Below are 27,313 nucleotides of genomic sequence, written 5' to 3'. Positions count from 1 at the left end.
TTCCATAGTTTTCTTTTTGCTTATCAAAAAAACAAAAAACAAAAAACAAAAAAACAAACAAACAAAACTCAGCCACCCTTCCTCGATCCTTGTGCGTGCGTGCGAATGCAGCGCAGCCAGCCAGTCATCCATATCATAATATATGCAGCTCCAGTCACAGAAAAACAAAATGGACGCAGGTGCGAATACTAGTAGAGCTACATGTATGCTCTAATGTCACGGGAATGCGATAAGACTATCAAATTCATGGAAGTTTCGTGATATTTTAGTGTGAGGTTGTGGCTGTACGATCCACTAAGGAATTCTCACACCCTCCATGGATGTTTTAGGGGAAAATGAAGCGATTCAGCAGATACTAAGTAAGTATGAGTGTGAGTGTCAGTGGTAGTATTTTGACTTCACCGTGTTATACAAATGTATAGACCGCAAACCGAGGTGATCACACGTAAAATATTATTACGGAAGACTGTGCGGGCAGCAGCACAGTGAGATGTGACTCGCCGTCTCTGCTCTGCCGTAAAGAATCTAAACTTCACCTCATGAATTTTCGTACTATTGATCACGTTCTATAGTATTGAAGTACAGTAACTTCGATGTCTGAAGGGCAGTAGAAGCCAATCGTTGGGGTCTCTACTATTGTTTGCATGCTAACAGTCCAGAACGAAAACGATAAATTTTAATACAATGTAAAATTAACAATGTTTATTGTTAGGGGCCTACAAAAGCCCTAACTTTTCGGGGATAGTGTTCCGTGGATCGTGGAGACTGTGCGCGTCTGGCTTCACGGAATAGAACATACTCATAGGATTAGCCCTACCCCTTCCGTAAAAAGTAAAAGAAAAAAAAAAATGGAAAAAAAATGAGAAAAGCCTCCACATGATAGCAGTCTACCACAGACGGATTTTTCTGTCTAACATCCCGCTGTTGTTGATGTTGCAGGAGAGAGGGCAAAAACAGAAATCAAAAAAATAATTTTAGATCTACAATTGTAACGTTAAAGGGTCCTATTTCTAACGTCATATTAATGAGTAACGTTAGACTCTAACGTTACTACACTGTACTGTACTACTAGAGTACTAGTAGTAGGACCTAGATCTACTAGAAAATCTAGGGTTTATAGCCTGGAAATTTTCATGTATTTCGTGCAACCAGATCAGTGCGAAAAAAAAAAAGTTTAATAATATTTTTGCATGTCATCCACTTAAACATGGTAAAATTTATAGAACCCTCGTACTGGTGTCCAACACATCAACACTGTGCATTGTACAGTTGTACATGGTACATTTTATGATACTGTCACCCCTCTAACGGTTATTTATGTAGCATTGCGCATAAAAAATGAACTTTCACACATGAGACTATGCACAGTGGTTTTGAGTTCCCCACAGTTCACTGGGGATTTGATGATGTCCAAATATAACTAAAAAACCCGATAAGAAACAAGATCAACAGCAAAATAGTGATACCAAAGATTTAATATAAATTATTATGCACCATTGGAAAACCATTACATTTGTATGTGCATTTCACACGTATTGTCAATGGAGAGTAGGGCCAGGGTGGGTGTTGGTTTCAAAACTACGGTGAGTGAGTCATATAACCCACGTGTTTGAAGCAGTTATCTTGGAACATGTACAGCAAATTGCATTTTTAATGAGCGCTTGTGAATTGAGAATATGATTTTCTTTACACGTGAGTAAAATTTCAGACAAATTGTGACATATATTTTAAGAAATTTTATACAGACTGTGTAAAAAGACGTTTAGGTGTTGATGTGTTGGACACCCAACCATACATCTTACAGTGTATGGTAGCCCTACTACATATCGACCACCCTTATTGAAACCGACCGCGTATAATTCACGCACTAAACACTTAGTACGCACTTCTCTGCGCGCAAAGCACATAGAAATGGATTGGCTTTGAATGTAGATGAGGATGGTGTGGGAAAATGCGATAATTCACTGTTCATTAATGGTTTTAATCAAGGACAAAATTTCGAATGAATATTTTCACCGAATCGTAATGACAGCACAATGTAATGTCTATGGAAGTTTCTAAAAGGCTTCTAAAAAGCTTCGTACAACACGGTGTTCAATACAACTCGGTTTGCGTGCATGCAAAAACAGCGGTCGATCCTAATAACGTGATTTACCGCGGGGAGCTGAAACGAGGCCACGCAAGTTCGTCGGCGATATTTTTGCACTGAAACTTCGAATCAAAAAGGGAACAACGGCATTTGATAGAGCTGGATTTTCTCAGTCACGTAGGTCAAGTTTTTTACGTGAATTTCAGTGTTAAATATTCTTATCAAGCAAATAAACATTAGGCGGTCGATTAGTAGTACAAAATGTAGGTCCAACCATACATGTCTAGATTCCTTGTAATTAAAAATGCATGAAATTCAAATATGAAAAAATTACTTGCACGAAAATAACCACTTTAATTTAGTAAACATTACAGGTAAATTTACCTCGATATTAAAGTGCAACGTTTAGAGTAGAAACCTCTCCCAGAGCCTAGTCTACAGTAGACAGGCTTCATGTTACAAAGCATGTGCATTTTATGTAATCACGATGTGTGTACACTTTGTAGGCCTACTGTCAAAGTGCATTTTATAATGTCTGTCGGTGCAAACAGGCGAACTCAATATGACTGGATTTTGCTGCTTCACCTCATCTCCACAATGACAACATCTCTTCAAATTTTGCCCCAAGTACATCTGTACAACCTTTGCAGATCCTATGATATTTATATATTTTATGCATCATATACACGTACACCTGGATAGAACTCTACTGTACAGGTGTACAATGATGTATACCCTGTACATATTTTTGTTCTTATTATTATTTTGTGTGTATGTGTGTGTGTGTGTGTTCCAGGGCCACTCTTGTTTCGTTGAAAAGGACACATGAGCTTATCATACTTCGGTAGCTTTTTGGCAAGATGCTCGTTTACTGATTTTGAACCTTTTTTTTTTTTTTTTGAAAAATACATTTGTATATCCGCTTTTTATAGACTTCAGTTTGTTTCAGGTCTTCAAAGTGTGTCCTTAGCCATGGCCTGATGGCTGGATCATGGATAGACGTACAATCTGTACTCTATGTAGAACGTAGCATGATTGGCACTCGCTAGTGCAGCAACATTATGTATCAAAAGTTGTATATTTTTTTCATGCTCATGCAGCGAACACAGAGACTCCAACTCTCCCGTTTTCGACGGGAGATCTCCCGCCGAGATTGAGATTTACTTGAGATTTGATTTCTCCCGCCCTGGCTCTGTGTCTCCCGGTGGAAAGCATTTCTTACTTATTGCTATCGTATGTTTAAAAAATAAGCCTTAGATAGCACCAGAGAACATCTAGAACCCTAGGAACTTTGCGCTTCACACACATCAACTTGGAGTCTCCCGTTTGCTAGGGGTTTCGGGCGGGAGAATCTCCAGATCAGAAGGTGCTTGGGGTTGGAGTCTCTGCGAACATAGTGCATCTTTAATGAGATCAAGAACTTTTCACTATTTGAGCTTGAAAATTGGTCAAGGGTCTAGGGTGGTACATCTAGTACAGGTCAAAAAAATACCACATAACCAACATTGCAAGTATACAACTGTACAATGTACGTACATATGTATGTTTCCCCAACAGATACTATGATATTGAAAGGACATTTTTCTTTCTGGTGGAATTTCTTGCTTTTTCATTGTTATAAAGAAATGTTTTTGTTGCATTTTTTTTTACAATAAAAAAAAAACAAAACAAACACCATATTTTGAAGTAGCCTCAGAATGAAAAGCTTACATGGACGAGAAACATGTTTACAGTGTATTTGATTTTGCCTTACCAATGCTCACCCTCTCCTTTTTCCATGATCTCCTTTCCTATTGATTATTTGCTTACAATCAGTATGAGATACAATTTACTTTAATTAGAGGTGGGCTATAGAGGGTGACATTTTCAGAACATGCTCATCACACCTTAGTTTGATGACTTTGTGCCTACTGACACCATTTTTGAAAAAAAGAAGGAAAAAAATGCGAAATCCAGGGTGCCCCGGCCGAAATCGTTAAAAATCCAAGATGGCCGCCGTTTCAGCTTTAAAAAGACATTTTTGGCTATAACTCAGCTATTTTTTGGTCTATTGTGATGGTTTTGGTGTCTAACCCCATGTTTTGGGGGTCAAGGAAGTGGATTATAATGATAATTTTGGTGTAAAACCTAATCTTCCACATGATACTAACCTTTTTCCCATATTTATGGTTAAATTTTCCTTGTCCTTTACCCTTACCCCACCCGCCATTTTTTGCACTTTTTTTCTGTATTTTTTAAAAGTCATGTTATCTACCATACTCTTAATAACAAGTTCTAGCTATCAATCTGGTGTTTTCTACCAATGATACAACAAGAAATATAACTTATGTTATATGATGTGTCATGCAGATACCGGTATGTGGCTGGTGCATTCAGGATGCATGGTAACTGTGCAACCAGTACTAATACTGTATCTGCTTTATAGTGCACATTGACATTTGGTCAATAGACCTTTAACAATAGTCAAAGTGTACAATTCTACTGTACAAATGTAAGTGTACAATTTTGTAAAATGACTTGAATAAGCCTTCTATATATGCCAATTGTCCAGCACAAAGCCAAATGTACTTTACTGGATGATGTACATTGTATCTGCCGTCTTGCCTATAAACACACTTTTACTATAACTCAGTCAGCTTTTTCATCTTTTAGCCTAGTTTTGGTGTTTCACCATCACCACTTGGTCCCTTATTTCTCATGCCTGCTTTTCCCTACCATGTACGGTATATTGCTGTACTTTTATAAAGTAAGAATCCTCACGTTTGATGGGTAATTTGATACCATTTGAGTGATTTTCCAACCAGTTCTATGACAAACAAATGTTAGTACGATGTATGTTCCTCACATAGCATCATAATGGTAAAGTCATCATCTCACTCTCTGTGACTGAAAGTACCTAAAGCTGAGGTAATTAATATCTGTTGACTTTATCAGTTATTTCCAGTTCTCTTTTCCAATTCCAAAATGTGGCCCAAGCACAACAAGCAGTTAGAGTATGTGCATCTAGGCTGTCTGTTACAGGAACATAAAACATGGAGAGGCCCATTAACAATGTTGATGAACTCAAGGAATGTCTGGATACCCGAGATCTCATCAAACTCAACTTATAGCTTTTTTAGGTGGAGAGCTGTCATACCGCAGACTCATATCCCATCGAGATTATTGTACAACCACACGTGTACACTTTGTATAAGGTCTCGATACCAAGTCTCTGCTCAAGGTGAAAATGAAGGTGAACTTGACTCTTCTTGTGACTGGAGGAGAGTCTGATAATCAATCTCCCTGCCCCTGATCTGCCTACTGAAGATGACATGGTGAATGCATTGAATCGAAAGTCAACCAATGGCATCATACAACCAACTGCCCATACCAACCTTGAAGATATTGTTGATAGTGAACTGGGCATCAATGATTCTGCATCTTAATTGTGATATTGGATTACATACAAAGGTGCACGATGAAACTGGTACCTTGGTATGTGTTGAGACCAAGAGCATGAGGCATATGGAATCGAGCACATGGAAAAAAATGAAAGGGACAGATCAGCATCATCACTTGTGATGCCCAAAGCAAGCTGATGTACAGACAGTACTGCTGATGCAGATTCTTCCATGTACAATATATTGACTCATGGGATGCATCATCCAGCCGAAACATTACCTTTGTGCTGGACAATATTGGCTTATCATAGAAGGCTTATTCAAGTCATTTTAAAATTCAATTTGTGCACCTACATAAGTACAGTAGAACTGTAGTGTATGATTACATGTCTAATGACCAAATGCTAATTAGCACTACAAAGCAGATACAGTATAAGCACTGGCTTCACAGTTTACCCACCATGCATCCTGAATGCACCAGCCACATATACCGGTATCTGCATGACACATACATATAGCGTAAGTTATTTGTATTTCTTGTTGTATCGTCAGTAGAAAACACCAGATTGATAGCTAGTACTTGCTATTAAGAGTATGGTAGATAACATGACTTTAAAAAAATACAGAAAAAAGTGCAAAAAATGGCGGGTGGGGTAGGGGTAAAGGACAAGGAAAATTTAACCCTAAATATGGGAAAAAGGTCAGTATCATGTGGAAGATTAAGTTTTACACCAAAATTATCATTATAATCCACTTCCTTGACCCCCAAAACATGGGGTTAAACACCAAAACCATCACAATAGACCCAAAAATAGCCAAGTTATAGCCAAAAATGTCTTTTTTAAGCCGAAACGGCGGCCATCTTGGATTTTTAACGATTTCGGCCGGGGCACCCTGGATTTCGTGTTTTTTTCGTTCTTTTTTTCAAAAATGGTGTCAGTAGGCATAAAGTCATCAAACTAAGGTGTGATGAGCATGTTCTGAAAATGTGACCTAAAATTGACCCTCTATAGCCCACCTCTACTTTAATATCATTTTCAATATTGGAATGTCTTGCAGCTCATTTCTTTAATATGCACCCCTTATCTGGTTTCTTTTTCTCTGCAGACCAGGGCATTGATTTGGATCAACTAGAGAGCTTCTTGACAGAATCTGATGCGAGTTTGTAAGTTTAATGCTGTAAAAAGTATTCTTGATGAATTGTTCTCTACCTTGTACAATGTACTTGTCGTCCGCCTCATGCCAAAAGGGCCCTAACAGTGTACAAAGTTTATGGTGTTAAGGCCCTTCTGGCATGAGGCCGACGTTGTATACTTCTCCCCTTTGTACCTCCGTGGTTGTTTGTGTGCACTATGTACTGTACATTGTACAACATACAGTACTTTTAAATCTGTACTGTGTTGTATGTTTACTGCTCATGGAGATCATTTATGTACATGTACAGTGTACACAGTGCTCATCTTTATTGAAAGCCCTCAGTACATGAACAACCACGATTGTGATTGTTAGAAGTATAAAGGGAATTGATACATTTAAAGATGCATACTGGAATATACATATTGTACAGGCATGTATATTTTGATATTAAAAAAAAAACACACACACACACACACACAAAAACAAAAACAAAAACAAGTACATGTATTAAAGCAAACAGTTAAAACAACCAAATAAACAACAGTGTGACAGAAATTGATTTACTTACCAACATTTCTTATTATACAAGTACAAATGAGACAAAAACCTTTTTGGGGAGAAAAGAAGACATTTTCTCATATATTCCCCTCTTTGGCAAATGCCTATGGGATTTGCATGTTAAAAACAAGGGGAATGTAGCATCCGCGCACTTGAGCTCCCGGTGATGAAAATTTGCTGTTGAGAGTTTGTCGCGGAGAGGTTTCGTGATGAAGGGCAAATTCCCATACATCAACACATAAAATTAGAAGGCGATCGCTGCACCATGTGTATGGGTGTGTCTGACTGGGCTGTTTCTGTAACGTGTGCATCATACAATGTACATGAACCTTCAGGAGTTTCGTGACATAGGGCAAATTCCCATACGTTAGCACGCAAAAATAGAGGACGATTGCTGCAGCTGTGTGAACTGGATGTTGCACGCGCCGCGTATCTGAATTGTGCGTAGGGATTGTGTGCATGCGTGTGAGTGTAGCGTAGACCAGTGGTGTGGGGTTCGACCTGGCGCCGAGTGGAATAAGTTTAGACTGTAATGTTTTAATTTAATGCTCAAGATGCCCGACATGGGTAATAATAATGATATGGACTGGCTACTTTTGGGGGATATACAATTGTAGACATTAATTGACCTCACTTGAATTGTATTGCCCAATTCCAGTTCAGGCAATAAATGTCATATCCCCCTCAAGGCCAGTCCATAATGTTAATATTCAGGGTGCTGCATAGTATGTACATGTAACTTTATTTTTATACCACTTGCCTGGTTGGGCAAGCAAATTTTCAAATTTGCTGCAAAACACTTCCCAAATATTGATTTTACTTGCCTGAAAAGAAAGCCCAAATAAAGGAAATGCAAGATTTAGAAAATCAGGTATTTAAGTCAAGGGCTGTACAATGTAAATAAAACACAATCGTTTGAATTTGGAAGCAGCACACATTGATTCGCACACTTAAACACAATGGAGTATTGATCCAATCAAGTGTTGCTGTTGCATTGCATTTCAGCTTTTTCATGTGTTGGAAAGTTGCTAAAATGAGATACATACATGTACAGTACAAATAGCCATTATCTTTGGGCTTTTGTATGGTTGACTTTGTGGGTTTGTTGAGGGGAATACAGTGTAAGTGAATGAAGGGGGGCTACATGTACGCGTATCAAAGCGGCTTCAGAACTTTTTGCTTGCCTATGAAATTCGGGCAAGCATAATTGTTCTCATTGTTCAAAAGACACTTGCCCAAATTTGATTTTCACTTGCCCCAGGCAATCGGGCAAGCACTTACATGTATGTACTAGCACACTGATATTCAATAACAGACAAAGCTTTAAAGGTGCATAGTCCCGGTAGTGTGGAGGGCGCTGTTGATGATACTGCCGATCACAGTTAGCATTGATACGAAGATTACCGAAGTTGAGCTGTCATCAAGAGTAAAGTGCCTAGGTGTTGCTATAAAGTAATGTTGCCTTCGTTGTCTTCTCTGCGCATCGGGCAGTCTGTTGTAATGCCAGGGTGCGTGCATATGTGCTTGTTATTATGACATCACAAAAGAAGTTAATACTAAAGCGGTCATCCCCCTCAGCCGAGTCATGAGCCGAACTGTGATCGGACCACTGGCTACAGTGAATCGGACTTCTTCGGACTCGGGGAAGTGGGCCAAAACGTAAGCGCTAAAGAGGAGTCGATAGCGTAGGTCTCTATAGGAAACTTGCGCCGTGCGCCCGTGTAGGCATTTGACTATTACACTGGAACCATGCACCTTTAAGTCCCAAATTATGGAAAGAAGAAAGGAGATTAAAAGAAGGTATAGTATTTTCATGATAAATTACAGTATGCCTTGGCAGCGACAATGTAATTTTGTGCGTGTGTTTACCACTATGAAGATTTCCTGGAGTGACAGGCTGTAATGGAAACAGTATAAAATATAGTACATAACTGATGCTATTGAAAATGCACTTGTACCATACATCATTCAATACCAATTTTACTAGTTACTATCACAGGTACTGTATGTTGTACACTGGTACATGGATTGCGTACAGTGTTCATGTACACAAATGTATGTTATTGTATGATGTACATGTAAAAATGTACATTTGTAGTGTACATAAAACACAAAATGTACATTGTACACAATAACTGTATGTACTTCATACAGCATGTACTGTACATGTGTACATGTACAAAATTGTACACACTTGTACTGTACAAGAACTTTGAGTCAGTGCTAGGGCTGCATACATTTGTACAAGTACAGGGCCCCATTTCATACATTTTTTGATATGATAGCAACTCTTGCTGGAATGACAATTGTTATGGTAACGACAAGAATTCCAGCAAGAGTTGCTATCCAAAATGGGGCCCTGTACAAGGTTGTACAATGTAGGAACCACATGAAACCACTGTACATTGTACATTGCACATGTAGCACAGGTGTGATGTAGTGTACAGTATATAAAGAGATACTGAGTTCATCAATTTACACATTTTATGGCTGAGCATTGTAAACACATACCTGTGACAATAGTGAATGAAATGTGACCTGCTACAACAAAATGGTCCTAAAGTCGGGTGAGGCCGATTATTTGAAAATTGCATGACACAATTCCCTAATCTTTCTGCTTTAAATTGATGTATAACACATCTTATAAAAAATAATCGGCTGTGGAGATATCGATGTTTAAAAGAGAGCATGTCGAGACGTCTGGAAAAATCAAATACTCGGTATTAAAAGAACATTGTTGTACACAATCCGCCATGCACACTGTGCGTAGTACATTATATTGTAGTATTTGTACACGTACTGCAAGCTCAACTGGATGAGTGTGCATTGGTACCTTTTAGAGCAAACCTTCTTGCCAAGTATTTTTCTTGTTATTCTGACTGTTCAAAAGCTGACCCAAGGCAAAGTTTTGCACAACATTTTTCTGCTGTTTAAAAAATCTAGTACATACACATGTATATTGTGTACATGTTCATTGTACTACTTTACACTGTACATTGCACAAGTACCGGTAGGCTATAGGTTATACATTGTACAGCATGTCTACTACATTGTATGTTTGCACATTGTTTCATGTTATCATATTGTACCATGTGGTCCAATGTAACAGAAACATTGTACAACACTTGCAGATAACATCCAAAACAGAAGTCGCATGACAGTGTCCAAAGTCCAGTGTGCTCTGCCCTTGTGCAGCGCTTTTCTATTGTGTGCACATAATGAATTGTGGAGACTGCAGTTAGAAGCTATTGTATTATACACAGCGTGCATACACAGTGTGTTCTGATTTTATAGCACTCTTTGTATGCAGTCCTGTACACCCCCTTTTCACCCCCCCCCCCACTATAAAAACACAATGAACCAATGGTTACCAATTTTTGTTATGACAGGTACATGTACACCGTGTTAGTTCATTTTGTTTTGTTTTGTTTTGTTTTGTTTTGTTTTTTGTTTTGATTCATGACATTTCAGTCTGCACTGTGCCCTACAGTAGGGCCTTCAATGGCATTCTTCTCTGTGTAGTATCTTATGCTAGTACAGAATTCAGTCAAAAAAACAATGAAAACAATCCAGAACAAAATTATGAAAACCTCTTGCTCATGAGAAGTAAAGACATGGTCTGCTTGTAGACTACAGTGTAATTACAATATTAAACCTGTACACTACAATGTACATGTTGTACTGTACAACGTACATGTACATTGTACAGTGTACATTTGTACATGTACATGTACCAAAAATGTGTACCTGTACATACAGGTACATTGTATGTATGAAAATACAGTTTTACTGTACTCCTTCCATAAAAACTGAACAATCTGTAATAGTTTGAATAGTACAATGTACGTACATGTACACTGTACAACATACAATATACAGTACTTGTACAGTAGCTGTAGATGTACAGGACTGTACAATGTACAGTACAAGTTTTGTGTAGTGGATATTGTAAACATTGATATTTTTGCATTATGATTAGATTTTTTTGCACTGAGCAGCTCAAAAACACGTTTGTGGGTTCCTCAATTTGTGCTGAGCAATTGTCAACCCATTCAATATTTGCAGAGAAAATTGTGAAGATATTTTTAGGGGTTTTTTGAATTTGCGCTGCAGTGTAGCCGGAAGTACATTGTAGTGCGAAATTTTATATGTGAAAATTAATGTAAAATTGTACTGCAAACATTTTTGCAATTCAGTACATGTACTGCGATTTGTATACCGTAGTCCAGATCTACGGGGTTTTCCCTCTACACTACGTACAAAATGTACATTTGCACATCATACAGTTGTACAGATTGTAGGTGTACACTGCATTTCATAGTGCTGAAGATACATTGTATGTACAATGTACACGTAATGTAAATTATGCCTAAATACAGACATCTCTGTTTTCTCACTTAAGTTCTGTAGAGTGTTACTATGGTACCATGGTAATTCCTTGAGGAAAAACTCACAGTGTACACTCTACTTCCAGCCTACTACATTTGCACTTTGTAATACCTGGTAATTTTATACCTGTTAATCTATATTTGTAGATCAAATTGATGTAGCCTTGTAATAGCCTGCCAGTGGTAACTTTGTGAGGGAAGGTTCAAATTATGAACTGTAGTTGTGCTAATCATCAACCAGAAACATGACTATCATTAGGATATTTTGGGGTAAAGACCAATTGCAGGGTTGTGCCAGCACGACATCATCATATCTTCTACTTTTTTGTTTTTATGTACATGTATACAACTATTTTTGTAGTTGCAACCAATATCTCTATTGTAATTGCAAAGAAATTGGAAACTTTCTAATTCCATATCAAACTTTCCTAACAATACATGTTCAAATAGTTGAAACCCATGTTGTTGTTGTTTTTTTTTGTCATCTCATTTTTATACCCTGTTATCAAAGTCAACTGTAGTTTTGAAAACGAAGTATGGAGTTCCATGTTTAAGTCATCTTTTTATTTTCTGGAGTCAAAAGGGGCCTGAGCTTTCGATCCTAGCAGAATCTTCGTCAGAGGCAAAATGACAAACATGCAGGGAAAGCAATCACTTATATGTGATTGCTTTCCCTGCGTGTTTGTCATTTTGCCTCTGACGAAGATTCTGCTAGGATCGAAAGCTCAGGCCCCTTTTGACTCCATTTTACTCCATTGGCTCGCCCTTATTGGATAAGCAGTTTTCAGCAGCTTTTTTTGCTACTTTTTATTTTCTGCAACAGAGGACTATCCGATATAACCAACGATGGATCCCTCGGCCTCATCCACAGTGGTCAGGGGCCGGCTGGGCAGCTGCTGCCCCCGAAATCACAACCCATACCTTGCATGACAGACAACGGGGTCTCCGTCTTTGAGAACCTCGGCTTCAGCAGCGAGGGGGACCTTGATGGACTTCCCACAGTTCCAATGAGGTGTGTGTCATGATGATGATGGTGGTTGTAAAAAACTGTATCTTCAATGTACAGTTGTACTTGTGTTGTGCACGTACGTAATGAACATTGTTAGCCTTTTGTCAAGTCCCTCTCGTGACAGCGCAAGGGCCTTTTGAGATCTGCTTCACACATTTTTATTCATGACACGTGAACCCTACTGAATATTCATAATAACGGGTTCTGGTCGACCAATGGAATGACGTGCTCCCCACATCCTCAGCCTTGGTATTATCATGCCTGTTCACATGCATCACTGACCACCTGTGGAGGTCTGTGGGACACATTTGGTGTATTCAAATCCGGTTCGAGCAGACAGACACGCCGATTGGTTGACTTTTGCTCCCGAAATCGGGGAGCAAAAGTCGGTATTAAATTCAAAGGGCTAACAAAAAGATGCGAAGCAGATCTCAAAAGCAGGGGTCGTACTTAACTTTTTTTTTTAACTAGCCAGGCGGACTACTTAGAATCAATTTTAACACTGAAGAAATATTTTGGCTAGCCAGACGGACTAGTAACTTCAGAATTTATGATTTTTAGCTAGTCCGTCGTGATTTTGGGTGGCCGACCATCGCCAATTTCGAACCCTGAAAAGGCCCCTGCGCAACCCCACTCAGCTGAGCTCTCTTCACCATACAGCGAGAGGGCCTTGACAAAAGGTATTTGTACATTGTATGCTTTAATAATGCATTTAAATGCACCCGGACCTGGGATTTGTTATTATTCGAGGGTGCTTAGGATGGATGGTGTAATGATCGTTGCCGTCTTCAACATATGTTGTATTCAACTGTCAATCAAAGTAGGTCATGGGCGTACATTGCTTAAAACTCTCTTATACAGCTTTAATTTAATCATTCACAATTTGCTGTACGCGGAACCAGCCATGGACAGCAGCCAAATCAATAGATAAAGTGAGATTGGCATTGTTTTGACCATTTTCAACATGCTCACCTAACAAATCAATTTAATAATCAGATATTAAAATCAGAAGCATGGCAGATACAATGTACAATGTACTTGAGCATCAAACTTTGTCCAACAACACCCTCTACAAATGTAGTATCAAAGGTCTTGTACTGGATGTGCCTTTGATCTTAATGAGAGATAAAAGTGAGATTGTAAAAGAGGTGCAGCAAACTATGGTTTATTGTCAAATGGAAGTTTTACTTTTTTGTTGTTTTTGTGTTTGATACATTATGTACAATCTTCATTGTACACTGTACAATGGTCTTGTCAGTTACATGTAAGTCTCTCAGATTACAAAATGTAATGTGTAGATGAACGGTGTAGACATCAACGTGCATGAGATCTGCACTCGCAATGTACAATACATGTATACGACACATAAAGCTGTAGAAATGGGACCCTGTGTGATATATTGCATACAGTGTTCTTCTGTGAGCTTCCTCCATTTTTGATATGGCTGTTTGTTGTGAAATGTAAAGCCATTCAGTAGTACACGCATTGTACAAATCTTACATTTGTGTTCATCAGTTGTAATTCAGCATTTGTGTGGGTGTACAGTTTTGTGATGCTGGGTGCTGGCCTGTGTACCCATGCAATTTTATGTGATTTTGTTGTTGTTGTCATTCTGTGTAGTCATATTCCGGACTCCCCTCCCGACTCCGGGTCAGAGCCTTACTCGCCTCCAGACAACAAGCTGGACCAATGTCTGTCCCATTACCAGGGTGGTGGCTTCAACTCTCAAGGCATGCAGGGGCAAGGTGTGGTGAGCCAAGAACACCCACTGACAAACATCAGCAGATCCTCGGTTCTTGGCAACCCCCAACAGCAGCAGCCGCAGCAGCAGCAACAGGTTCCCATGGTGACGACAATACCTCACAGCAGTGCAATCCCCACGCCCATGATAACGCAAGCCTCGCTACCAGTGCCTTCTGACCACACGTTACCGCTGAACGGTATCCCGGTACCGGCCGGACTGGGACTGCCAGCAGGCATGGCACCCTCTGCACCGGCGCAGGTACCAGTCACCCTGGGAGTGTCCTCCATTTCGGCCGGAGTGCCACAAACGGCGCCGCAGCAGTTCACAAACTTCCTGGCGGACTCGCAAACAACTGCCGTAACCTCCAGCCTGTCACAAGTGCCAATGAGGGAGACAATTAACACCACATTGACGAGGAAAGATAGGTATGGAAAGTGATTGTAATCAGCGGTATCACATAAACCTTTGTCGTATTGAATGCCTGTGTGGACTCTCATTTCATTTTGATACCAAGGTATTTTGTAATAGTCACCAATGAACCCTACCACTACACACAGAGCTGTAATCTTTTTTTGTCCAGCTTTTCTTTTACTTTTGTTTTTAATCGCTCTTGTGAAGCACTTTGCCTCCATGACTGAGGTGAAGGTCTAAGACTTTAATACACTTCTCTATATTCAAGTTTCATTCACTTTTTGGACACAGTCACCTGGTAAAGAGCTCCTCAAAGCTCCATGACACTCTTTGTAACCTACACTGTACATGTTTGAACAAAGTTTATTTATAATTCTGTAGAATTAAATCCTACATTGATGACAACAGCAATGCATCAATGTAGGCTGTACATGGTCTTCAAACTTAGGACCATTAAGAACCACAAAGTTCGTGCGAGTCTTTATACTAATTCAACAGATTGACGTAATGTGTCATTGAAGTGCTGTATCGATATAATGCAATCGTATTCATCAGTTTTGGTTGGTCCTGTAAGATGAAGAATGTTTGCATACATTTTAATTTCGCGAATTTCGCAGGAGCCAAGATTTAGGAAAGTATTGAAAATGCACGCAAAAGTTCTTGTCTACACTCTCTGCATTGAATGCCAGTTGCAATTCACGAAAATTTCTTGCCATGAAAAAGGCCCTCAGCTCCAATTCGTGAAAACCTCATGCCGCGAATATAATGTTTTACAGTAGTAACACTGCAGTAGCATGCAGTGATACCGGTAGTCCTTATGTTTTAAGATATTGTAGGAGTGATAGGTAGGAGGAGTGCTGCGGTAAACTTGAAAGTGAAAAGAAGATGGTGCTGATTATGGACATTGCATTTGGATACTGGTATAGACACCATTCGGTAGAAGCTCATTTCGCGAAAAGTTTTCACCAAGACAGGCTAGTCTGCAGCCAGTGTGTGAAGTGATGCAGTTCCACTATTCAAATTCCAGTCAAGTTTACATTACCATACAGGCTTTTTAATACGTACCTCCAATTCTGACTACCGTTAGCCTACAAGATCTGCACAACTACATCTGCAGGTAGTGATGAGCATGTGCATTTATACTTGTACATGTGCACCCCCTTTGTTACAGACACGGTTGAAATAACAAAAATCCTGTTACAACCAAGTAAAAATCAGGGCACTATTAAAGCTAATTATCTATACATGTTGTATATTGTTTGGCTATAAAAGGAAATTTTGATATATAATGAAAGAAAACTGCCAGTACTGAGGACTTTATTATAATGGGAGTTGCCTGTACCTCATGACATAAAGTTAATGAATGTTGAATGCAGACTGAATGTAATAGAGACCTTTTATAATAGTTACTCAACCCCATTAGTCATATGGGATAAACTTCTTTTCAGGGTCCACTGCTAATTGAACCCCAAACTCTTCAGCTTGGCAGTGCCAACTGAATATCGTGTAGTAATTGTCATTTTAATAGTGGAACACCAGTGTCAAGAGTTTGCCAGCTTGCCAGAAACATACATTTTATATGGCATGACACTTACGCATAATTGGAGGCAATAAGTTCAGCTTTTTTGTTGGCGTCATGAAACTTTCACAAATTGGCGACTGACATTCGATTCGCTGCAAAAGTTTCATGCATGCGAAAATTTCTGTTTTTACAATGCCTCTCTTTTGCCCATGTGTGGTATCAACTTTGCATTGTCATGGAGATCTTCCCGAAGCAAAGTCTGCAGTGTACATGTGATGTGAATACATTTCAGCAGGGTCTTCCTTCTTTGGAATATTATGGATGTATCAAAAGTGTAAGATGTACCCAGTAATCCTTGGTAGTCACCACAGTCTCTTAGCAATGGTTCACTTTATGTAAAGCAAACAAGTACAACAAATGCATGCTTTCCAGAATTACTGTAAAGTAGTTTTGCTATTTTCCAGTGTTTACATTTTTTTGGTTTTGTTTCGTGTTTTGTGTTTCATGTGACTACAGTCTGATTGGCCACACGCAGAAGAAGAGGCGGCATTCAATCTCTCCAGAAAACACCATCAACCAGAACATGCTCAACAAACTGATGCAAGTGAAACAGGAGCCAGGTAAATACAATGTAGCTCCCTCCCTTCCCAACTCTTTGTGTTCACACTGGCTCTCTGTATCATTTCATGCTGAATGTTGGCAAGGCGTATTGCTAGCCAGCCATTCACTTGAAGTCTCTTGTGTGTATCAATAATTTCTGTGCTCTTGTTAATGTTACCTGTTTCCATAAACTATGATAAAATGCAACAACAAAACATTCTGATGATTGTCATCTGATAGTATTTTTAACGACGAATAAGGTCATGGTTTATTAGAATATTAAAAGAATGCGAGTGCCCTGTATCTGGCATCACAAGAGAAGTACACACATAAAATGTAGTTTCATCATTTGATTTCTCCTGTAGACCGATTGCTAAAAGAGCGACTTACAGGTAATACTTGGACAAGAGATTGTGCATGCTTGGTCTAGACCATCTTATTTTTATTTTCTAATCTTTATTATCTTTTTTTTTTTCTTAAGTCCATAGTATTTTTCATTTTGTGATATTGTTACACAATAATAATCCATTATATTCTTGTATCTGTAGTGAAAGAGATGAAAAGTACACATATGCATATTGAATCTATAATTTTGTAGTAAGTAATAAGAGGACTTAAAAATGGTGAACATCTGGCACATTTTGATGCAAGTCACCAGCACTTTACATTTTAGTTTTATGCTTATATTGTAAAGAAATGCATCATATAACTTTGACCTATAATGCCCTACATGTATTGCTAAATACATGTCTAGAAGTAGTCTCAGATATACAGTAACCTCATTAATACATTTAAATTATGTACAATGTACACTGTATATTGTTTGCTAAATCATACAAGTAATGTTTTATCTTTTCATAGCTATATTTGTATCTTCAGTCAAATATCCATATGTTTCTTTTAATAGTCATGAATTTTTATTGAAAAGATTTCAATAATAGTAGATCATTTCCACATCATTTTTATCGAGAGAATTTTGAAACACATTTTTATCCATCAAAAGCACACCATTAATTCATCAGTTTATGTCACAAGCTTGAACTCAAGCACAATATCGGCTAACCTGAGGATTGGCATGAATAATATTAAAAAGCTTGGCTTCTGTGCATGTGGTTACAATTTTTAGTCATCTACAGAGAGAGCAGTATTGTCTTGATAGTTTTTTGTTTTTTTCAGTGTGATATTTTTCATGCATGGTGCTGATTTATTCTTTTAAATGTGACCCTGCATCACAAAACAAACAAAAAGTCGCCAGACATGAATTTTTTAAAGAGTAGATTCTGAAAGAGCAGACTCCAAGCTTTAAAATGATGTATAACTCAATTCAAATGGACTCTCCTATATCTAAAACCTATCTAGATATTGGAAAGAAAGGACACACTCTGGAAAGTGTGAATTGAGAAAACAGGCTCTGAAGTACCGGGTGTATTCAAGCGCTTAATCCTTTATACCAAGCTATGGCAGCTGTGGGATGAATGGAACAAAAAACAGGATGTTGACCATCGGAGAGACAACAATGATGGGATTATCAGATTAAGCTGAAATTGATCATGCTTCATTAGCACATTCTGTACATGATTAATGCCAACTTTCAATGCAGCAGCATCACTCTTTTCAAAGTTATAGGAGTTGAAAGTGAAGTGTATGGACAGGGCTTTTGAGAAACGGGAAGAGGGTTCTATGAGAAACAACTAATCACACTATTCCACCAAAAAGTGCTGAAAAACTGCTGAAAACACAAGTTCCTGTTTGTGTTATGATCCCAAACTTTAATATGATATAGAAAAAGACTTGCTCTTTCAGAAAATAGGAAAAACTAAAGATTGGTTAGGTTGACCCATTTCACCTATTTTCAGTCCTCGCACAAAATCACTGTGTGCTACTTTTTGTTCGTTTTGTGATGCACGGTCACAAATAGGAATGTCATCACTGGTCATACTGACACTCTACTTGAATTGTGTTTACCTTCAGAAGACATACAGTAGTAGGAGTTTTTTAAAAGAAGCGAGTTCAGCTTTATTAAGATGTACACTTGTGTATACACGTATGACAAGTCAAAGTGTTCCATGTGTATTCTTGAATAAACATGTACCTCGGTACATGAATAAAGTGATGAATGACAAATTGTACCACCCAAATCCTGTTAAGTGTGACAAGAAGAGAGAAAATATGGGCACTTATAGTACAAGTGAAAGGAATCTCAAGGAATGCATTGAGTTTTGTGGCTGATTGCTGCAGAACATTGCACAAAGCCATACAATGCAGGTCATATCTCAACCTGAAATCTCTAGAATGTACAAAAGGAAGTTGGAATGGATTGTGAAGGAGCCACTACACTGTACCACCATTGAATCAGTTCATTAAAGCATGACTAAAAACCAAAGCCATTTCTTATGACATCCTGCTTCAAATTCATGCATTCCCTGATTGACAGCTACTCCCTGAAACTCATTATTGTTTGATTCGGTGATGACCTGAAACTGTCCAGGGCTGCACAATTTCATTACATTCATGTCAGCTTGACGGTTAATTATAATGACAGCAGGCATGACAGTGTATGGCATGCTTTGTAATAGCACTCCCTTTGTACTGTGTGGATATTTATTTACAGCTCTATGTAAAATGTAGTAGGGCATTTCCACAGTAAAAGGGTACATTTCAGGGATGTTGCTTTATTTTTTTTGTTCCCAATGTGCACTACCCCCTGTACAAAATGATCTTTTAGAATAGTTTAATGAGATATAACTTTGCCCCCAAATTGCTTCAACGAAGAAATGTTATAGAAATTTTGCCAAAATGAAAAATTTGGGGATAACGTACAATGTACATGTGTACACGTACAGTATGTGATGCTGGACAGGAAGCTATGTACTAACAAATGAAGGTCAAATAATGAATACTCACTGAAAATTTGTTTTTCAACTGATTGGCCTAATATTGATAAGAAAAGATGAATAACAGTGAGTCCTCACTGAAATTCTGTTGAACACTGTGTTCTATACCATTTCTAAACTTAGTGGTGAACATATGTTTAACATGGATGGACAAAAATGGGACAGTTTTGTCTGTTCATAATACATACATTCACCACTAAGTCTAAACAATAAAGATGAATAGCTCAACAAATGGCTCCTGTAAGAGAAAATTATTTCCTTTACATTATGAAACACTAACAATAGATACAAAAAAAAAAAAATATAGCAAGATCTTGCACAAAACCACATAAAAATGTGTTGTTGTTTTTTTCTTGGACTTGATACTGTAGGTTAAATGGACTATGAGCAAGGGACAAATCATACACAAATTAAACCTCCAATTCAAAGTGTTAAAGAGATGGTACAGTTTTGGTTGAGACATAACTTCAGGTTTCTATTTTTTTTTGAGAGATAGATAATGAGAAACCTCTTTATGAAATATGAAAGAGCATGTACCAGTAATTCTAAGAGGGATTCAACATTTATTTCATGAAAATCGGTCTTAAAATGGCTGAGATATCCAAAATAGAGCATTCTTAATAAAAGGTGGGACCCACCTTTTATAAGGGTCTCTTTCGTTTACTTTGTTTTTGGATGTCTCAGCGAATCCAAAACCAATTTTCATCTAATAAACTTTGAATTCCCCTTGTATATGCTCTGTACTATTTCATGAGTGTTTCTTGGTATCTCACAAAAAGTTGAAAGCCCAATTCTAATCTCCACCAATGCTATACAATCCCTTTAAACTGCCCAGATTTTCTTGTGTTCTGTTTCAGTTGATCCGTCACCGTGCCCGCTCAGCAACGAGGGAGATTACAATTCAAGTAAGTGTTTTTGAAGACACCAACATTCAATATTAAACTTTACTGTTACTTGTATAACTCACATACTGCAAATTGAAAGTGGTACAGTACACACTGCTTGTTCTTCAACTACGTACATGCCACATATTTATTTCGCGAGTATAAATTTTCGCGAATGGGGAATTCCCGACGATTTCGCGAGTGGTAGAATTTACGATCCTGAAGTCCTGTACTGAACGGAGAAGAGTACACGCGTACTTCACATTCACATCGGGATCAGAGTCCATATTTTCGTGTGTCTTTAATTTTGCAAATAGCAGCTGACTCGCGAAATTCGCGAAAATAAAAACCTCGTGAAATATTCGGTGTATACAATATTAAAGGGTCTATGCAGATGGGACAATGCATTGCTTATGTCCAATGTACAACTGTCACACCATGCATAAGATGGCTTTTGATGAATAGAGTAAATTCAGACCATCAGAATGGTAGAGGCTTTAATAATTAAAATTGAACCTAAATATTAAAGAACTTCATGGAAATGGAAAGTTATACACATCTGTATGTCAGTGTGGAAGGATGCATCTCCCTGCGTTTTTTGTGATATATATTTATCATCTTCTACTTCAGCATCATCACAGTTGTTTTCTGTCAGAACTTTCAAGCCAATATCATTTGTAAATGTTTAATTTCTTTCATTTTGTATCCTGTGTTATCATTGTTATCGGGGATTTCCCTGTGAGATGGATGAGCTGTAACATTCAGTTTCCTGCTGCTAATCAACCGAAGTTATTGTTGTTTTTATTTGGCCTCTGGGCAGGGCAGTACTACGTATAGTCATTTTTGCCGGCCCATGCATGATACATTTCAATACTAATAGCAACTGAAAATAGTGAGTCTTATTATTTTGTGTGAATATGGACTTCCAGACAATATTGTAAGTAGCTGAAATTGGCGATCATGGAGTACGGTGATGAGTGGAGACAGCAACGCTTGCGTGTCACATTTGCGTCAACGCCAGAGTTCATAATTCTGCTGGATCTCAAGTTCACGAATAGCACCTTACTCCTCAAAAAATTGCAAAAATAAAGCTCTCACAAAATCTACAGCTTACAGTATGCTTCTAATCCATGCTTCAGCTATGTATCTCTTAAAACTTTGTTGTGTTAAACCCCTCGACAGATCTGGGAAGTGAATATATATATGACCAGCCGGCTGGTGACGGCTTGCCTTACACAGACGCTGTCTACCAGTTCCTGAAGTGGCAGCCGTACCAGACCAACAAGTGGCACAAAATTATGGATGCAAATGGACAAGAAATGTGAGAACAACTTCTTCTTCTTCTTCTTCTTCTTCTTCTTCTTCTTCTTCTTCTTCTTCTTCTTCTTCTTCTTCTTCTTCTTCTTCTTCTTCTTCTTTTTCTTCTTCTTCTTTTCTCCACCTTCTTCTCCTCCCCTCCTCTATCTCTTCCTTCTTCTTCATCATTTTCCTCCTCCTTCGCTTCTTTTGTCTCTTTTTTGTGATATATTTTGCTCTGATTGGCAAGACTGAGTATCTAATGACGGTATTCCCCAAGTACTGTAGACCAATCAAGTTGGTCTACTGCTACTTTCTATTTGCTGTCTTCCTGTTAAACTCTAACATACTGTACTTTGATCCTTGTTCATTTAGCAATTGGTGCCGAATGTGAAACTAGCAGACAGTGAATAGGGATTATCTCATCCTCTTGATCAGGAGTGTATCAAAATTGTGCGTGTAATAGAGCTGCACGGTCTCCGAAATTCTGTAGGGGGCTCTGTAGAAACTGTCATAATATCCTGCTGTTTAGATTTACAAAAAGAAGAAAGAAAAAAAAAAGAGATAAAAGTATGTGTATCTCTGATGCGGGAATTGTTACTACCTACTATAGAGATGCCTGTACACTGTAACACTCGGGCATCTCCTCTAAATGCTCTTTGGAACCTCCCTAATTTCCACTGTTTCATTTTGGTGCTCCTGCATTTGTGGGACTCTGCATTTGGTATCATACATTGTAACATTGTATTTGTATACAAAATCAAGTTGATTTTTGTAATCGTGAACATGACTGGATGTTTGTACATTTGTTTGCTTGTTCTGAAGTACATTTTGTACTATGACTGGAAAACAATTGCTTGCAAAGCTGCTACCACGTTCAAAGGCACGTGCAAGTCACGTACAAGTATTCATATACAGTAATGTTGTTTATAGATGATAATGAAACACTCCCCTGCTACTAGTGTTAAATCGATACTTCAAATAAGATGTGTCAGAAAAACTGACAACTGCAGATTTAATGTGTGAGCTTGAGTTCCAGCTCGGCTTTAGTTGTTCTCCTGTAAAGCAGCAATGACCTGCAACTATAGGTAAAGAAGTTCATATTCCTCCTGGCAAACAGTGAATTTAGTACCTTTGCTTAATCTCAGAACCTGCATTTTGAAAGCTGTGGTAATACACATATGTACATGAAATCTATTCTTCACAGTTTTGACTTTAAGCATGATATGAGCACACTGAAATAATGTACATGTAGTTGTAGAAACAGGATTATTTGGGAAAGGCACACTGCTGGGGTTTGTTTCATTTTTTGTGTTGTTTTGTTTTATTTTGTTCTTTATGGGGATGGTTTTCGTAGCAATTTTCCTCTAGAAATTTTTCCAGTAAAGTCACATACAAGTGTAAGATCTGAGTTACAAAAACACTGTATACAATATGTACGAACCTAATATGTACCATAGTCGTACTTTAGGTTTCTCATGTGCTGTTGTTATCTTTATTCTCCAAACCACTCACAATGTATTGTTGGTACTTAACTGCTGCTCTCGTGGAGTTTGCTAATGAATGTCCAATTAATGTAACTTTACACTTCTCAACCTGCAGAACAACTCTCAGCTATCGCGTCGAGGCTGACAAAGGCTTCAACTTCTCAATACCAGACGACGCATTTGTGTGCCAAAAGAAGAATCACTTTCAGGTAGAAAAGAAATTTTGTTTTTCCTCACTAGTAGTTCTTCTGTGACTTGTAAAATTCTATAATTCATAATTATACTTCTTCTGATGCTAAATGTATTGGAAGCAATCATTTTGCTAACCAAGAAAACTACCCCTGGGATAAAGGATAGAGCATCAGTTTTTGATATTCTAAGACGAGTCCAGCTGTGTGTGTTTTAAACATGTCGGTAAAAGCAGGCTCCAGATTGGCACTTCATACAGCAGCAGGTGAATGTGAAAGATAGCGAGAAATGAAATTAGGATAGCCCTGTTTAGAGTGGTTTCTTCAGTGATATGATAGTTAACTGCTTACCTCAGCACCTCATTTCACTGACCATCCACCTTTGCTGATGATGACAGGTGACCGTCCACCTGTGTGTCAACGGTCAGCCGAGGCTGGTGGAGACGGAGTCCGGCCTGAAGGCAGCGGACAATTTTTGCATCCACGTCCACGGCATCAAAGTGGAAGCTATGAATTCCTACATCCGGGTGGAGCAGTCCCAGGCAGACCGCAGCAAGAAACCCTTTGTCCCCGCCAAGTGAGTAGATGTGAGATCACATTCATGCCTAGCAAGGTGGCATCCATTAGGGGTGTAAGAATCAGTGGTTGCTTATTTCTGCCATGTTTAGATGATCTGGTAAATACAATGGTATGCCTCTTGCCCTGTTGATTTTACTGAGAAACATTTACTGGTTCCGAAGTATGCATGCAATTTATGTGCTCTATGAAAGTGGTCAAATAGGAATTCTTTAAATGCTTACAAAAGACATGAGCTTTGAGATACAATGTATATGTCGTAAAGAATGTGATGCTGGGAGTAAGAAATGAGATGGATAATGTTGAGCGCACACAGAGGTAAAAAGAAACAGTATGTATGGAAGGAGACCAAGAGTTAGGAGACAACATGAGCGAGCCGATATTGATAAATGTGGTCATTCCTCATGCAAATTTGTTCGTGGAAAAGGAAGATACCATCTTTGTCAGACTGAGAGATCTACATGGAGATGACAATTTCAAATCTTGTGTCCATTCAAACCATTTCTTTCCCCTTCTGTAATGCTTACAGGATTGACATCATCCCGGATAACGTTGTCAAGGCGACCATCGGGCGGCTTCACTTCAGCGAGACGACATCCAACAACATGCGGAAGAAGGGCAAGCCCAACCCGGACCAGCGCTACTTCATGTTGGTCGTCTCCATCCAGGCTCACGTGGGAAACGAGATCTACACCGTAGCATCTCAAGTCTCTGAGAGAATCATCGTCAGGGTAATGACTGATGTCAGAATTCTTGTGTTATCTCCGACAAGGTGTATCGCACGTTTGTTAGCAATATGTATTTATTAATCTATGATTGGATGACCATTAATGCATTATGGCAATTTAAAGACTTTTTAAATTTATTAGTGGGAATTGTACTTGACAAGTTTCCTTAGTTTCCAGGTTTGTTTGTTTGTTTGTTTTTGAATGCTGTGGAATATATGTGACCCGCTACAACAAAAAGGTCGTAAAGTCGCGCACGGTCGAAGCGGTGAAAATCATGTTTGAAGTCAGAGCATTAAAATTGGTCAAAACTTACGATTTTCTGATTTTGATATATTATTGGAGTCTAACATGTCTTCTATCATCTGTCAAAATTTTGAAGCAAAATGATCAAAGGAAAGACCAAAAAATAGCATTTTTCTGAGCCATGTTTTTTGGCGTTTCAACGAAGCAGAAACTGGTTCGAAAATTTGGATTGAGCGCCACAGATAGGTTCCACCCCTAACAACGACCAGAGTGATCTCATTGGTCAGTTTGCTGCTTGCTGCTAACAGAAGCGTGAAGCTCGCACACTGCCCAGTCGACTGGTGCATGCGGACGGGGTGCGCTATGCTCAGCCGCTTCTCACATCCTGGTCACTGATTGGTTGGTGAGGAGACCGCCGACGCTGATGTGCTTGAATGAACTCTTCGGGGGTTGCTAGGGCTTACCTTCTATTGTCCAGAGGTGAAAACTGACTTGCGTGTCCCTTGATCGCGATTGCGTCAAGAGGAAGACATTTAGGGCGCTTTTCTCGAAACAGTGATTTTCCAGACGTCTCGACATGCTCTCTTTTAAACATCGATATCTCCGCAGCCTATTATTTTTATAAAATGTGTTAAATATCAATTTAAAGCAGAAAGATTAGGGGGTTATATCATGCAATTTTCAAATAATCGACCTCGCCCGACTTTAGGATCATTTTGTTGTAGCGGGTCACATATGAACTAGAAAACTTCTGTTACTTCTATCACAAGTATACTGTTGAACAGGCAAAGATGTATCCCTAGGTGGTAGAGTATATCTTTTGTCTTTTATTATCACTGGAAGCATAAAACAAATAAAGTCTCGCTCCCACTGTTACATTGTAAAATCTATACATGTTGTTCATATACCTGCCAGTAGAGCAGGTGGTTTTTATGCCTCCACCTGAAGGGTGCCGGAGGCATTATTGATGCCTTCTAGTATTTCAGTTTTTCAGTTAAAATAATGTCTAATATGTGGCTATCTTTATATTGACTGCAGGCATCCAACCCGGGCCAGTTTGAGAGTGATGTTGATGTTTTCTGGCAGAAGGGATCAAACCAGGACTCCATCTTCCATAATGTGAGATGCGCCATTTTTTTACAGTATTGTGGATTAACATGAAAACTGTCTTCTATATGTACATGATGTATGTGACTTACTGTTGGGTGGAAGAAGGTGTTATGATCAGTGATGTATCTGTTGGGTGGAAGAAGGTGTTATGATCAGTGATGTATCTGTTGGGTGGAAGAAGGTGTTATGATCAGTGATGTATCTGTTGGGTGGAAGAAGGTGTTATGATCACTGATGTATCTGTGCTTAATAGCTCTCTGTAGTGTTGATCACTTGTATGGATACAAAGGATAATAGTCCAAGTGGAAAGTAGGAACCACTGTGGGATTTGAACCTTTGGCTGCCTGCTTCCATGTCAATGATGTTACCATGTGAACTAAACCAGAGATCGGTAGTGACAAGATGAACCTGGAACAGGGGGGTATTTCATCAACGCTTGTCAGCGCCGACAACTGTCGCCGCTGACCAATTTCAGCAAAATCCTTGGTTTTGATTGGCTGAGATGCTCTGGTCACTGACTGTTACTATGGTGATTCAAGTTGTCAGCGCCGACAAACGTTGATGAAACACCCCCCAGAACTCCAGATTCCTCTCCTTGTTTCTCTCGCTCTTTAGTCTAATTGATAATTCTTAATTCTGCAGATTGATATTTTACTACATAATTCAAAAGTAAGGAATTGTTACTGCAGAGAGTGCAAGATCTACATACTTGTTGTAGACGTGCTTTCCTTTTAGGTGTTTGTCATTAAGATCACATACTGTATACGCCATATATTAAGCAAGTCTAAATTTTCGCGAGTCAGGACTTCCCGACAATTTCGCGAGTGGTGAAATTCACGAGTGTTGAGTGCTGTACTGAATGGAGAAATGTATTTAAGGTGTGCGTCACATTCATATCAGGGGATCAGAGTCATTATTTTTGTGTGTCTTTAATTTCGCGAATAGCACCTGACTCGCAAAATTCATGAAAATAAAGACCTCGCGAAATATTCGGCGTATACAGTAATTGATCTGCATGACACACTAATAGCGCAAGTGAAGGTGATGAAGTAACTCACATTTCTGTGTT

At 38.7% G+C, this 27,313-nt stretch overlaps 1 protein-coding gene across 1 annotated transcript in view; it reads left to right on the top strand.

Annotated features, from left to right (window-relative positions):
• The first annotated feature begins 228 nt into the window (after positions 1 to 228).
• Positions 229 to 27,313, top strand: part of LOC140245797 (myelin regulatory factor-like protein) — a 44,257-nt gene continuing 17,172 nt past the window's right edge. Inside the window, exons 1-11 of the mRNA XM_072325310.1 lie at positions 229 to 359; positions 6,577 to 6,634; positions 12,376 to 12,564; positions 14,182 to 14,730; positions 16,755 to 16,858; positions 20,590 to 20,637; positions 21,799 to 21,937; positions 23,515 to 23,608; positions 23,986 to 24,164; positions 24,693 to 24,894; positions 26,173 to 26,253. Of these exons, the coding sequence (XP_072181411.1) occupies positions 317 to 359; positions 6,577 to 6,634; positions 12,376 to 12,564; positions 14,182 to 14,730; positions 16,755 to 16,858; positions 20,590 to 20,637; positions 21,799 to 21,937; positions 23,515 to 23,608; positions 23,986 to 24,164; positions 24,693 to 24,894; positions 26,173 to 26,253 (1,686 nt within the window). The 5' untranslated portion in view covers positions 229 to 316. The remainder of the gene's footprint in view (positions 360 to 6,576; positions 6,635 to 12,375; positions 12,565 to 14,181; positions 14,731 to 16,754; positions 16,859 to 20,589; positions 20,638 to 21,798; positions 21,938 to 23,514; positions 23,609 to 23,985; positions 24,165 to 24,692; positions 24,895 to 26,172; positions 26,254 to 27,313) is intronic.

This window comes from Diadema setosum, unplaced genomic scaffold (assembly GCF_964275005.1).
Source record: "Diadema setosum unplaced genomic scaffold, eeDiaSeto1 scaffold_34, whole genome shotgun sequence".
Classification (NCBI taxonomy): domain Eukaryota; kingdom Metazoa; phylum Echinodermata; class Echinoidea; order Diadematoida; family Diadematidae; genus Diadema; species Diadema setosum.
Note: the sequence above shows the minus strand (reverse complement) of the source record. Positions and strands in the feature narration are given on the sequence as shown.